Here is a 12,228-nt window from a genome sequence, read left to right on the forward strand (position 1 = left end):
TCCGGTTTAGTATTGCGGTACACATAAGGTGGGCGGTGGGCGGTGGCGACGGAGAAAGCATACATTAACATCAACCACCGTCCGGAAAAGAAGACAACAGCAAAACAAAGATTTAAAATAGGAAAACAAGGAAGAGAGAGAGAGAGAGAGAGAGAGAGAACAATTTTTACAGATCAGTCGTATGGTGGTAAGTGCACAAATAGACAACCAAATGATAGCCTCTGTTCATATATAGGGATGGTGGAGAACCATCGGATGTGCTCCTTTTTCTGACCTCCACCATTCTTTCCACCACCATACTCGATCCATCCGAGCCCTGCCCTCGCCTCCGCAGGTATATCTATCTTTCTCTTTTTCCTCGCACGAAGATGTATTCTGGGAAATCTTCCCCTTGCCTTTCTTCGGTCTCGCGACGACGGATCCTCCTCCGCATCCTATGAGGCGTGCGATTATTCTATGACCTGAATTTTCTGCCGTCTCAGATTTCGGATCCGTTGTCACCTGTAATGTTCGATCTCTGCACTCCTTTTGCGAGTTTTATTGGGGGAATCTTGATCTTGATCTCCTCGGAATATGATGTTCCCTGCGTGCAAATTGCTTTCTTGATTGGATGAATGAAGAAGAAAGTAGATGTTTTTGATGATCTGATACGGATCTGTTCTTCCGCATGTTGGATGGTCCGGAAAGCAGACTAAATCGGAGAAACTATGTTCTCCTTTAATTCTTGTCAGTAATGTCAAGAACACAAATTTCCTTTATCGTTGGGATTTTTCCCTGCTGGATTGCCATCTCGCTACGACTATTTTCGCCTTTCGTGTTTCCTCTAAGCTTCCTCTGTTGCGTTTTCCATTCATCACATCTGTTTTGTTGTGATGTGTTTAGACCGGAGGAGGGCTGTCTGTGGAGGGCGAGCGGCAGGAAAGATGGGTGAGAGTGAGGCCATAGCCGCTAGATATTGGTGCCACATGTGCTCTCAATTGGTGAGTCCGATCGTGGAGATGGAGCTCAAATGCCCACATTGTAACGGTGGATTCGTGGAAGAGATGGATGCGAGAGGAGACATGGACGATCAGGCCCTCTCCCTGTGGGCCCCGATCTGGCTCGGAATGCTCGGAGGTGGCTCCTTGCGCCGCCGGAGAGTTCACAGGGAAGAGGAGAGGGAGAACTCGGACCCGGACGGAGACCGCCAAGTGGAGACCATTCGACGAAGGCGGAGGAGGACCTCCGCCATCCTTCACTTGCTCCATGTCCTCCGGGAGGGGAACAGACGGGAGTCCGATGGGGCCGACGCCGAGAGGGAGAACGGAAGGCGTCGGGAGAGCCTCATCCTCATCAATCCTTTCACCGATCCCATAATTCTGCAAGGATCATCGGATGCCAACCAGCTGCTAAGCCACAGCAGCAGCACCATCGGCGTTTCTCCGGGAGACTACTTTCTTGGCCCGGGTCTGGATCTTTTGTTGCAGCGTCTGGCAGAGAGCGAGACGAGCCGGTACGGGACGCCGCCGGCTCTGAAAGAGGCCGTGGATGCAATGCCGACGGTGAAAATCGAGAAGAATACGAGTTGTTCGATATGCTTGGAGGACTTGGAGGTGGGTGATGAGGGCAGGGAGATGCCCTGCAAGCACACGTTCCACAGCGGTTGCATCTTGCCGTGGCTGGACCTCCATAGTTCGTGCCCTGTTTGCCGGTTTCAGATGCCTGCCGATGAATCGAAGGTGGTCCCGAGCGCAGGCGGGAGTGTCAGCAGAGAGGGCGTCGGTGGTGGGGAAAGCCTTCCTTGGCCTTCCCATCGCTTGTCCTCTTTGCCAGGGTCTCGGAGCAGCAGTAGCAGCTCTGTTTCGTCACCCCCATCATCGTCATCATCGACCTCAGGGAGTAACTCTCAGCCAAACGAGAATTGAAGATGCCGCTGCCTCGAGGGTTTTTTTGGGTAGCTTCTTGTACATATATCGTTTCATCTGCTGATTTAGCATGCCGAAAGAAGGAACGAAAGTACATGCACTGTTCGATTCTCGAGTTCCCCTCCTATTGTGATGGTTCGCTTTGGACGCGTAAACCTGCAGCAAACAGCAGGTAACAATATCTCATCATGTCTGATCGATTGCAGCGCCGGTTGATACTAGAAATCATGCAAGTTCAAATATGGAGATCGATTGCAGCAGTTCCTTGTGTTTTGGCCTGTCGATCCGCTCGCCATTCTCGAGCTGCTTTCCATCTGACGAACACGTGAAGACGTAAGGGGGCCAACCAACCATCCGCACTCGATAAAAGCGTGCAACAATGGAGAGTCATGAACAGAACAGCAATAGATCATTCGTCTTCGCCTGTCTGCCTCAGTTTTCCCAGAAGATCAACTCGCAGCACCTAACCAGAATCATTCTTTGCTGATCTCTTTTGGGAATCATCAAGCCATGCATCCGTACCTCGGGTGGCCAAGCCAATTCAAATCGGCGACCGGAGGTGTCGTCGGCTGCATGGATGCGTGCCATTTTTTCTTATGACGTACGAATTGCGATGGAAGAAGCGACGAGGCATGACTTGCAAGACATGCTCATGTTACATAATCATCTCACTTTTCCGAACTAAATAAGTAGCATAATCGTCTCTTATGATCAAAAGCTTGCATAATCTTACCTCGTTGTTCGATTAAACTAAATAAGGCAAAATGCTTGTTGCCAGTTCTCGTTTGATGGACACATTCTTCATGGTTAGCATAAACAACAATACTGGTTTAGGTAGCACTATGACCAGCAGCAATTGATTGGTGTTGCCTAAGACATCCATTGGTTATCCGGTTGCTTAACATTCCAGAACTCATGAAATCTCTTGATAAGCATCACATACAGCATAGTTGGAAGTCAGTTTTGATCAAACACAAATAGAGACAGATAGAGAGAGAGAGAGAGGAGAGGGAAACACTAAGAAGGAGCTGGTTGAACAAACCATGTCATGACTTATCCAAATCATGGATGATGAGAATAGCACACTCCCGGGATTCTGCATCACAGAAAGCAATTTAAACTCGGAAAACATGATGAAAGCAAGCGACAAGTGTATACGTACACGTTAAAAGATCAGCATATTTGTGCATGTAGAAGATATTGGTCTTTGTTTTGGGAGGGGGCGGGGGTGCAAAGACAAGCCATGGCGTGATGCAATTAGCTGAGATGCCTCTCCTCAAAGCTCAGCAAGATCTGGTGCCGCTGCTCGACATGGATGGAGAGCTCGCTTGTCGCTGTAATCTACACGGTGCTTGACGTCATACCACTGCCGAGGATACGAACTGCATGAAATAATTACAAGATCCGGAAGTCTTGGTTAGCCCAGGTATATGGTGTGCTATTGCTTCCAAGAAAAGTCGTCGGGTTTCCGTAGCATGAAGCAAGGAATATATGAATGTTTCCCAAGGATGACTGTGCTGCAAGTATCTGCCACTATGGCATTTGTTTTTTCTCTGTGCCAAGTTATTTGTTCGCAGTACACAGTGTTGCTTCTTGGGTGAGTTAGAACACGCTGTAGTGCAGCTGCATATAGATAGATAGATAGATAGATAACACCAAGATTAGGGCACAAGTTGCACGTGTTCTACATGAGTAGGCAGAGAGTATTTGTCGCAAATTTTCTTTCTTTCTCCGGATTTTAATGCATGAAAGCTGGGCCTAATTACTGTACCATCGTGCAAGGAGTAAGCCATTAAGCCAAGCAAATCACACGAATAGAAGAACCCTTCCTCTTCCTCTTCCTCCCTCCTCAAACTTATCTTGGCTCAGCTCATATTTACAGATTACAGTCATCGTGTCGTTTTTAGATTTTTGAGCAACTCAAATTACTGAAGAGAAGAGAAGCCGATGACGGATGAAAGAACTAGAAATTTGAAGTGAATTTAATTGATGTCAGCGGGACACGCTCTCCGTGCAAATTAAGAACAAGTCTGAAAGTACTGAACAAACCAAGAAAGCAACGACGCCGGATCTAATTGCACCATGGAAAATAGCATCTGGGTGAAGATATATCATCGATTAAGACATCGAGCATGCACATCCAGAACATTTTAGAACGCAAAACCCAAATGATCTCGTTACAACAAAGGTATACAATTTGCAGCAGTTCCATCTGACACAATAAGTATATGATACAGGACAGGAATCCGGGAGATAGATCAAGAGAATAAACATTCACACTAGTTCTGACACCTCCTCCCGTTTCTCTGTCATTAGCGTATAGAGAGAGAGAGAGAGAGAGAGAGAGAGAGAGATACACTACGCGTACGATAGGAAATTTATGTACAGTAAGAGTCCACGCAGTCTCCTCTATGATTAATAAGACATGAGAGGAGTTGGAGATAAGATTTTAAGCGATCGTAACCCCATGGAGTTAGCCTCTTCAGTACTTCCATATATTGTCCAAATTTATCACCGGTCCACATGAAGGATTGTCGAAGTCGCCAAAGTGATTTGACACCATGGAGGAGGAGATCTCGGTGTTGCGATCAGTGCTCAGGCCGGTGTCCTGGGAGGGGCAGCCCATCGAATTGTTCCAGCACTGCTCCATCTTGCAATGCCTCCTGATGGCAGAAGATGCATCATGGTCGGCAGCCAAAGCTCTCGTCATTGCTTGCTGCTGGTGCAAGTGGCCCGGAAACGAGCAGTAAGGGCTTTGGGCAAGGACTTGTGAGTAGAAGATCGAACTCTGAGGCGGATTTGAGCTCACTTGATCCTCCATACCCATCATGGCGGAAAAGCTAGGAATATCTTTGAAATCAAAGCCTTCCTCTTTGTCGATGAAGCATGAGCTAGGTCTCGCGTCGGAGCTGAGGTAAGGAGGATCCATGAGAGGGGGCAATGCGGTAGAGTCAAAGAGATCTTTTCCAAGAGACTCAATCCTTTCTGATCCAGGTGGTGGTGGGCTTCTCGTTATTCCCATGTTCTTATGAAAGACCCTACACACGACCCATTCATCCTGCGATCACAAAGTTCAGATTTCCGACAACCCGTAAGTTTTGCCCTAAAGGAATTAAGGAACGGATAACAATTAAGTTCTCTGATGAAAGGAAATCTCGTGGTTTGGTCGCCATGGAGAAGAGATGAGTTTACCTTTGCGGACTTTGGGACACCGGGGAATGGGAATTTGCCTTCGAGCCTGAACTCATGCATCACCCAATTAGTCTTGTGTCCTCTGGGAGCTCTTCCTCTGTAGAACACCAGCGTCTTCTTCATCCCAACAAGGACTCTTCTCCCCCTGTAGATCTCCTTATCTTTTCCTGTGGCCTTCCAATAGCCAGCTTCCGTGGCCCTGTTGGTCCTCATGCCAGTCGGGTACTTCCTATCCCTCTGACAGAAGAAGTACCATTCCTTCTCTCCCATCCTCGCTTTGCCTTTAGAATCGAAACAAAGTTTGACGCCCGAGTCAACACGATCAGAAAACCAAGCAGCAAAAGGAATCACGGTGGAAGAGAAGATGTATGAAAGAGGAGAAGCGGCAGGTCGATTACTCGGAAGATCCCATGGCTCGCACTTGTTGAGGTCCACCTCTCCCATGGCTCTTGCGCTGAAGCCGCGGTCGATAACCTTCTGCGAGAGGTAGTGAGTTATAATCTCCTCATCCGTGGGGTGGAATCTGAAGCCGGGGGGCAAGGCCATGCAGTCATCATCCATGTTGAGCACCGAAACATCGACCATGATTGCACCTTGTAAACACAAGAATAAAAAGATGAAGAGAAAGAACACAGAAAGCTATGCAACCTCACGACTTCCCAAAAATGCAAGACGCTGCAGGCAAAATGAAGACCCAGGAGTCGGAACAAAACAAGCGAGGATACATGTGAACGGAGAACATACCAAATTGTGCTGCGACTTCGAGGTGGATTTAAGAAAGAAGAAAATAGAGGGCAGGGAGCTACTTAAATAGGCGCAGGGTGGGTTCCTCGAAGCCAAAGATCCGTGCCATTCAAGTCATTTCTAGGAGAAGCCTCATGGGGGAAGGTCCCCAGTCTTTTATTGCTGCAGTTACTGGTTTTGCAGCCCACATAATTCTTTACATGAATAGAATATAACTGTTCCCACCCTATATTTTAGTGGAGGAATAGTTTATACTAAGTTTGTCCTGGTCTCTCTCTCTCTCTCTCTCTCTCTCTCTCTCTTCTTTATGCCACTTGCTGTCCATTTTGGTAGGTATCTCACTGCAACATGACAAGAGAGCTTGTAGTAAGGTGGTTTCAGTGTGTTGCGGCATTGATCTTGTGAGGCCAGAAACTAAATATGAATGTCAACTTTATGGATTAGTTTAAGAGGAGATGAGGTAGGCAGATGCATTCGTACGTGCAGCTGAACCGACCTTTCGAAGTCGGAAGGACATACCTACTGGCGAGTTTTTGTTCAACGTTGTAAGCCGCAGCGACTACGTGCCTTCCGATGATGCATCACCAACAGGAAGGCTCACGTGTTTCGGCTCTGGCCAAGCACATAGCTCGGCGATTGTGTTTCCACTCGGATCGAGCTGTATACTATTTCGCTGAGTAATAGTAAAGGCGTCGATGAGCCGAGCCGCCGAGGGAGAAGCATCATGTTAAGCATGTCCAGATATATATACAACCAGCGGGAATTCACACAATCCTCGCGGCCATATACTCCCAAAAGCTAACAACGGCCAACTCCCAAAGGCCTCGCTTTCACGCCCAGCAGGCCCCGCAGGCTGCCGGAAAACCCGGCAGCTGCGCGGCTTCGGGTTCAAGCCACCGCTCCTCCCCTACGTGTGTTAACGCTCCTCCGCCACCTCACTCCAACGTGTACCTGTGAGCCTACTACACCCACCTCCCCATCCCTATTCCCTATCCTAGTCCACGTAAAGGAGAAAGAGAGAGAAAGAAGAAAGAAAGAGCATTTATTCTTAACCATGGTTGCACAAACGGATGGATCGATCCATCCGGAAAAGCGGAAATCGGAGCTCCTCGTGTCTGATTCTGCTTTTCCATGGGATAAGCAATCAAACCGGGAAGAGATGAGTTGATCCCATGGGATACTTCCTTCTCGATCCACATCAACGATCCGGTTGATGTAAAGAAAAAAAAAGAAAGAGTTGGCCGAGAAACATAAAAATGAAAGAAAATTGTTGTTGTTTGCTACATTGATCGACGACCAATTGTAAGAGAATAATTAATGGCGTCGAAAGCCACACCATCAACCGTGTGGGACCCAACCAAGAAGCAACGTGTGGAAGCTAATCTTGCAAGCTTGAAGGCAGAGCAATAGGTTCGCGGCATAGCCAATTAATCATCCATCCTCTCTCTATCGAGGTGCTGCTGCTGATGCCCACGATGACGTCAAAGGAACCCAAGCCGGATCGTCCTGACACCCTCGGATCGGCCGTCTAAATCATTGGATTCATCAAGTCAACGTTAAAAGTATCCAACGATGATCAGTTCGGTGGTGTGAATTGTCTGAGCATCAAAAACTATTGGGTAGGCCGTACCAGTCCAAACCAACCAGCTGTTCATCTCTGGTCAGCCATGGATTAGAAACACCGCGTGTGACGGTGATTTCCCAAGTCATCCGGTCGGTCAACGGATTAGCCATTAAGCTCACGATTTGTGTTCTCGACGCGCCAGCGTGATGATGTATTTATGATAAGTCGAGTTCGTCGTCGGAGGAGGATTAGATGAGTCTGACCATGACACTACCCTCTCTCTCTCTCTCTCTCTCTCTCTCTGGTTTATTATGTGAACCGCAAAGGTTCTCTGCATCAGAAGTTTAGGGATGACTACAATTCCAGAATGGCATGTGGCGAACCCTATGTTGCGGATTTACCAGCTAATACTCGTCTGCCTATCACAGGCAGAGACTCGGATGCCAAGTGTGGGATTTTGCGATGCTTCGATCGACTGGATGATCGAGGAAAACAATGCTATTCGACGTGGACGATAAAACCAGAAACTAAGATATGTTCTTCATAGCGTTCGTTATATGTCGATTCCATGCAAGAATATATTTTTGCTCCACCGTAATCAATGTGGGAGTCATAATCAGTTGAGGCAAAGCATAATTGGCAAAGCATATTGGACCACTCCAAGATATGGCTTGCTAATTACCGTCGACTATTTATGGTGTGAGATCTTTGGAACGGTGACATTGTTCCAAATGCATGCTTCGTATCTGCTAGTCGCATCACATTGCCGCATGCATCCATCCTTCGTTCGTCTGCTTGATTTGTGTGGGGACTCGACAGCAAGATGGACTTTTTGTGCGATTACTTATGTCTCGGTCGGAGACAGGCTGCAGAAGTATGTTCTCCCAAGCCATGTAAAGCTGTGTAAGCAGAAGCCGTGCAGCCATGTGTGGCCCTTCAGCGTTCCACATCTCGACTAATTAAATGCACGACGTACGCCTATACTTAATAGGTGGTGGTATATACATGTGAAGGCTTTAATATTTACTGTGTGGGCGAGCGACTAAAGCATTCGCATTGACACCACACTAATCAGTGGCGATAAAATGATAGATAGCTAATGAGATAACACCGTGATAAGAACAAGACAATAGATCCATGTGAGACGTACGAATTAATTGGTCCGTATAATATATTTCTCCACATGCATGCATGCCTGCCTGCATGCCTCGATGCCTCGGCTCGGCATACAAGTCAAGCCAGCAATCATCTGTCCATCGCCGTATATGCACCATTGTCAGAGAAAGTGTCTGGCTGTTTGTGTGGAGAAACGACGAGGAAGAGCCCCCTACGGAATCGCATCTCTCTCTCTCTCTCTCTGAAAGCCGCAGCTCAACTGTCCCAACTCCCCCGCAGACCAGCGTCGATGTTGTGTTCGTCTGCCGTCATTGGACACACCTCCTGCATGACCAGCGTTATAAATGTGTGAGATTGGGGTAGCAGGCAAATCAAGATGGGACTCTTCTACTCGCCCAGCAGCTATCCGGCTTTCGATTTCACTAAAAGTCGACTACCATATGAATATTCTGCTCCAATAGATGACGACTCGATGGATCGAACCCTCGATCTGCAAAAATGGGCCCCCTAAAGTTGGGTCGGCCTGCCTGGACATTGTGTTACCCAGTCCAAGCCCAACTTAGACCGTTGAATGATATAAAAGCGTGCTTGGGACGCTACAACACGTACTAATTTAGCTTATAATGAATGGGATGTGACGAGGATTAATGCTTGTCCTGACAAAAATATAACTCATTTCAAATATGAAGAAATCTTCATACAACGCAAAAGTATAATTTAAATTACTTTACTAATCGGATAAAATAGGTAATTATGGTCCAAATATATTTATTTATATTTGATGGGATTAAAGCATATGGCCAGCCTGCATCAGATCCGGTCCTCCTCGGTCTCGCCCCTCCAAAATGGACGACTCGTCCTCTCCTCTTCGACTACCGCTGCTACTGCTGATGGTACTAGCTTTCGTGTGGTCCTCTCGACCTTCGCAGGCGCTGGTCTTCCACATCCCCTCCGGCCGCGTCAAATGCCTCACCGAGGACATCCGTGCAGGGGCAATGTCCCTCGCCCACTTTCGCGTCGCCGACGACCCCGCCTACGGTCACAACATCTCCGCTAGCGTAATCCCCCTGATCCGCAATCCCTTTACGGCGATCTAATTTTATCTCGTTGCGAAACTGATTTGATTTGATTTGATTCTCCGGTTGTTGTTATTTGGGGTCGCAGGTGATGGATCCGAATGGGGAGGACTTGCGACGGGTGGACGGTGTGGAGTCGGGGGAGTTCGCTTTCGTGGCGACGGAGACGGGGAAGCACACGGCCTGCTTCTGGTCGCCCCATTTCCAGCTCGAAGCCGCCGTGACGGTGGATTTCGAGTGGAAGACGGGGATTGCCGCCAAGGATTGGACCTCCGTCGCCACGAAAGGGAAGATCGATGTGAGTTACTCTCTTTTTCCTCGTACAAAGTTGCGCATTTGTGAAGATTGAATAAAGAGCTTGATCCTTGTGCATCATTGTGTCCGTGATCTGAACCTTTAGGTAAAATGCTTGGGAAGAAATTTAAAGAAATTAGCTGGTCCGATTCTCGTAATGGGATAAAAGGGTTCTGAAATCTTGCAGATTTAACTCAGAAGAGGTCCTGTTATTGGTTATAGGTTATACACTATTAATAACTCAGAAGAGGTCCTGTCACAATGAGAACCAACAGTTACTATGACTAGAACTCGGAAGAGAAAATTCAAGCTCTAATAACAAATTTTGATGGATGGCATGGAAATCTGGAAATTGAGACAGCATGCCTTGTTGTTGTTGCAAGATGAAGGTCTGGAAACTAGAAAATAATATGTGACTCGAGTCAGAGCAGCTATATTTGCTAGTCTGACTCTGCACAAACAATTTGGTCTCGTTATAATCGTTTAATTTCTTGTCTTCTTAAATACATAATAACCATTGACCCCTTGATTTGCTGGCAACGGATCTCTTAGTATCTAATTCAATCAAGGCAAATAACATAGTATGAGGACTAAGTGAATATGAATTATGGTGCCTTCGAGAAATGCCAGAATCTAGAAGAAGCGAATTTAATCTTGTGCTTTGTTAGTGTTCTGACCTGATTTTATAGGAGAATTGTTCCATTCGATTGACAGATTATCTTAAGCCCAAATTATGGTAGTAGGCTCATCTAGCCTTATGAATTATCGTACTTACTATGTGAGACTAATTGCTTGTACAATCTCCCTCCTCAAGGCCTAATATCTTTGTCGAGATGCAGGCTCAACATATAGCTAAGAATCATACCCTAATATGTAGGTGGTGCCACATTGTAATATGTCTCCAACACAGAATATTTAAACTCAAGTTAGAGATAGTGTGGACCTTTTTAACTATAATAAATCATCACATAGTGCTCCTACTGTTAAGATTGACAACCTCGTCAAAACCTAAAGCCTCGATGCATAGTCCATAATCACACACTATTAGACGACGTGTGAGATCCCCCTCATCATACCTATAGTATTAGGACCACTCGTATACCAGTTATCATCATTCAGTCCATTGAAAGAACTAACCAAATGCTTTGTTAAGCTTGTATCTATAGCAATAACAACAACAAAGCCAAGTCCCAACCATTTGGGTTTGACTACATGGATCGTTTGCCTTCGTTGAGAACATGATTGTCTAATTATATAAATCATCACAACACTCTTCTACTTTTGATATGAGAGTAAGTAGGTAGTGACAACTACGTTGATTTTTTTTTTGTTCTCTAATTTTGCTGTTGATTTTTACAAATTTTGTTTCCTTCATATAACTATTCAATGTTATAGTTTACTTGCCAAACTTTGTAAATGACTACAAGATGTGTAACTGAAAAGAGTACAGATTCAATAACAGTTGAAAGAGACATTTCATCTGCTACAAAAGTGACCAGTAACATCTAGATCATGCTAGGGATCCATGGGAACTGGATTTCTATTTTTGAAGATACCGAAATAAATTGTTGGGTGGTATTCCTCTGAAAATTGGGGTCTAGCACATTATATATGAATAATTTGGATGACAAAAGAAATGGTGACGAAGCCAGCTTTTCTGTGGCTATTGAATTGAGAATGTGTTTCACATATTATGTGTTACTAAGTAAATGCTTACTTGAGCAAGCATTTTGTTAATTAATCTAGAAATGCTTATCTAATTTATCTGTTTTCAGGAGATGGAACTGGAGTTGAAGAAGCTGGAGGATTCAATCAATTCCATACACGAAGAAATGATATTCTTGAGAAATAGGTAGGCTTAATTTCTACACTGTATAACATCATATTATAATTTGGGTGAATCTACCGACGCATTCTCTGCTTGCGGATCAAGGGAGGAAGAGGCGCGGAGACTAAACGAAACAACAACATCAAGGATGGGATCTTTGAGCATTTTGTCCTTCATTGTCTGCATGGGAGTGGCCGGTTTGCAGCTTCTTCATTTGAAGACTTTTTTCCACAGAGAGAAGATTCTATGACGCCGAGAAGATGAGATGCAGAGTCTTTATTTTGTCAAGTTGAGAGCTCAAGATTTGAGCTCTTTGTATGTTCTATTGGACTTTAAACTGCAGCCAAATCTCCTCAAGACTTGTTTGAGGTTGGATATCCCTTACGTTCATAGGGTAAGAATTTACAGGAATGTAAGAAGCGTTCTTCACCTGAAAGTTACGTGGAACCTTATTCCGGTACAGAGTCGTGTCACCGACACCCGCGCATGGGTATCAACATCAGTTCCGGC

General features: G+C 45.9%; 3 protein-coding genes across 6 annotated transcripts; 2 read left to right on the plus strand and 1 right to left on the minus strand.

The window, feature by feature from the left end:
* Window positions 1-57: 57 nt before the first annotated feature.
* Window positions 58-2,150, plus strand: LOC103987306 (E3 ubiquitin-protein ligase SIRP1). 2 transcript variants are annotated; one of them, XM_009405568.3, is made up of 2 exons: window positions 58-334; window positions 883-2,150. In XM_009405568.3, exon 2 carries the CDS (start codon window positions 924-926, stop codon window positions 1,902-1,904), a length of 981 nt encoding a protein of 326 aa, XP_009403843.2. In that variant the 5' UTR covers window positions 58-334; window positions 883-923; the 3' UTR covers window positions 1,905-2,150. The 2 variants fall into 2 exon arrangements, with proteins under 2 accessions (XP_009403843.2, XP_009403844.2); XM_009405569.3 differs by lacking the exon at window positions 58-334 and adding an exon at window positions 347-503.
* Window positions 2,151-4,052: 1,902 nt separating this feature from the next.
* LOC103987308 (NAC domain-containing protein 92) lies at window positions 4,053-5,952 on the minus strand. 3 transcript variants are annotated; one of them, XM_065112051.1, is made up of 3 exons: window positions 5,841-5,952; window positions 5,097-5,689; window positions 4,053-4,962 (listed from the first exon to the last, which is right to left on the minus strand). In XM_065112051.1, exons 2-3 carry the CDS (start codon window positions 5,679-5,681, stop codon window positions 4,387-4,389), a joined length of 1,161 nt encoding a protein of 386 aa, XP_064968123.1. In that variant the 5' UTR covers window positions 5,682-5,689; window positions 5,841-5,952; the 3' UTR covers window positions 4,053-4,386. The 3 variants fall into 3 exon arrangements, with proteins under 3 accessions (XP_064968123.1, XP_009403845.2, XP_064968122.1); XM_009405570.3 differs by lacking the exon at window positions 5,841-5,952 and having other exon boundaries at window positions 5,097-5,377; window positions 5,495-5,834; XM_065112050.1 differs by lacking the exon at window positions 5,841-5,952 and having other exon boundaries at window positions 5,097-5,834.
* Window positions 5,953-9,328: 3,376 nt separating this feature from the next.
* On the plus strand, window positions 9,329-12,180 carry LOC135614563 (transmembrane emp24 domain-containing protein p24delta10-like). Its single transcript, XM_065112054.1, has 4 exons — window positions 9,329-9,578; window positions 9,685-9,894; window positions 11,666-11,742; window positions 11,824-12,180. Exons 1-4 carry the CDS (start codon window positions 9,366-9,368, stop codon window positions 11,966-11,968), a joined length of 645 nt encoding a protein of 214 aa, XP_064968126.1. The 5' UTR covers window positions 9,329-9,365; the 3' UTR covers window positions 11,969-12,180.
* Window positions 12,181-12,228: the final 48 nt, after the last annotated feature.

This window comes from Musa acuminata, chromosome BXJ2-6 (assembly GCF_036884655.1).
Source record: "Musa acuminata AAA Group cultivar baxijiao chromosome BXJ2-6, Cavendish_Baxijiao_AAA, whole genome shotgun sequence".
NCBI lineage: Eukaryota > Viridiplantae > Streptophyta > Magnoliopsida > Zingiberales > Musaceae > Musa > Musa acuminata.

Excerpts from the sequence above, each read along its gene's own strand:
- LOC103987306 (XM_009405568.3), top strand. The coding sequence starts at position 924 with ATGGGTGAGAGTGAGGCCATAGCCGCTAGATATTGGTGCCACATGTGC.
- LOC103987308 (XM_065112051.1), bottom strand. The coding sequence starts at position 5,681 with ATGGTCGATGTTTCGGTGCTCAACATGGATGATGACTGCATGGCCTTG. Across the intron at positions 4,963-5,096 it reads GTGTCCCAAAGTCCGCAAAG|GATGAATGGGTCGTGTGTAG; the intron begins GTAAACTCATCT and ends TTGTGATCGCAG.
- LOC135614563 (XM_065112054.1), top strand. The coding sequence starts at position 9,366 with ATGGACGACTCGTCCTCTCCTCTTCGACTACCGCTGCTACTGCTGATG. Across the intron at positions 9,895-11,665 it reads CCACGAAAGGGAAGATCGAT|GAGATGGAACTGGAGTTGAA; the intron begins GTGAGTTACTCT and ends ATCTGTTTTCAG. Across the intron at positions 11,743-11,823 it reads ATGATATTCTTGAGAAATAG|GGAGGAAGAGGCGCGGAGAC; the intron begins GTAGGCTTAATT and ends TTGCGGATCAAG.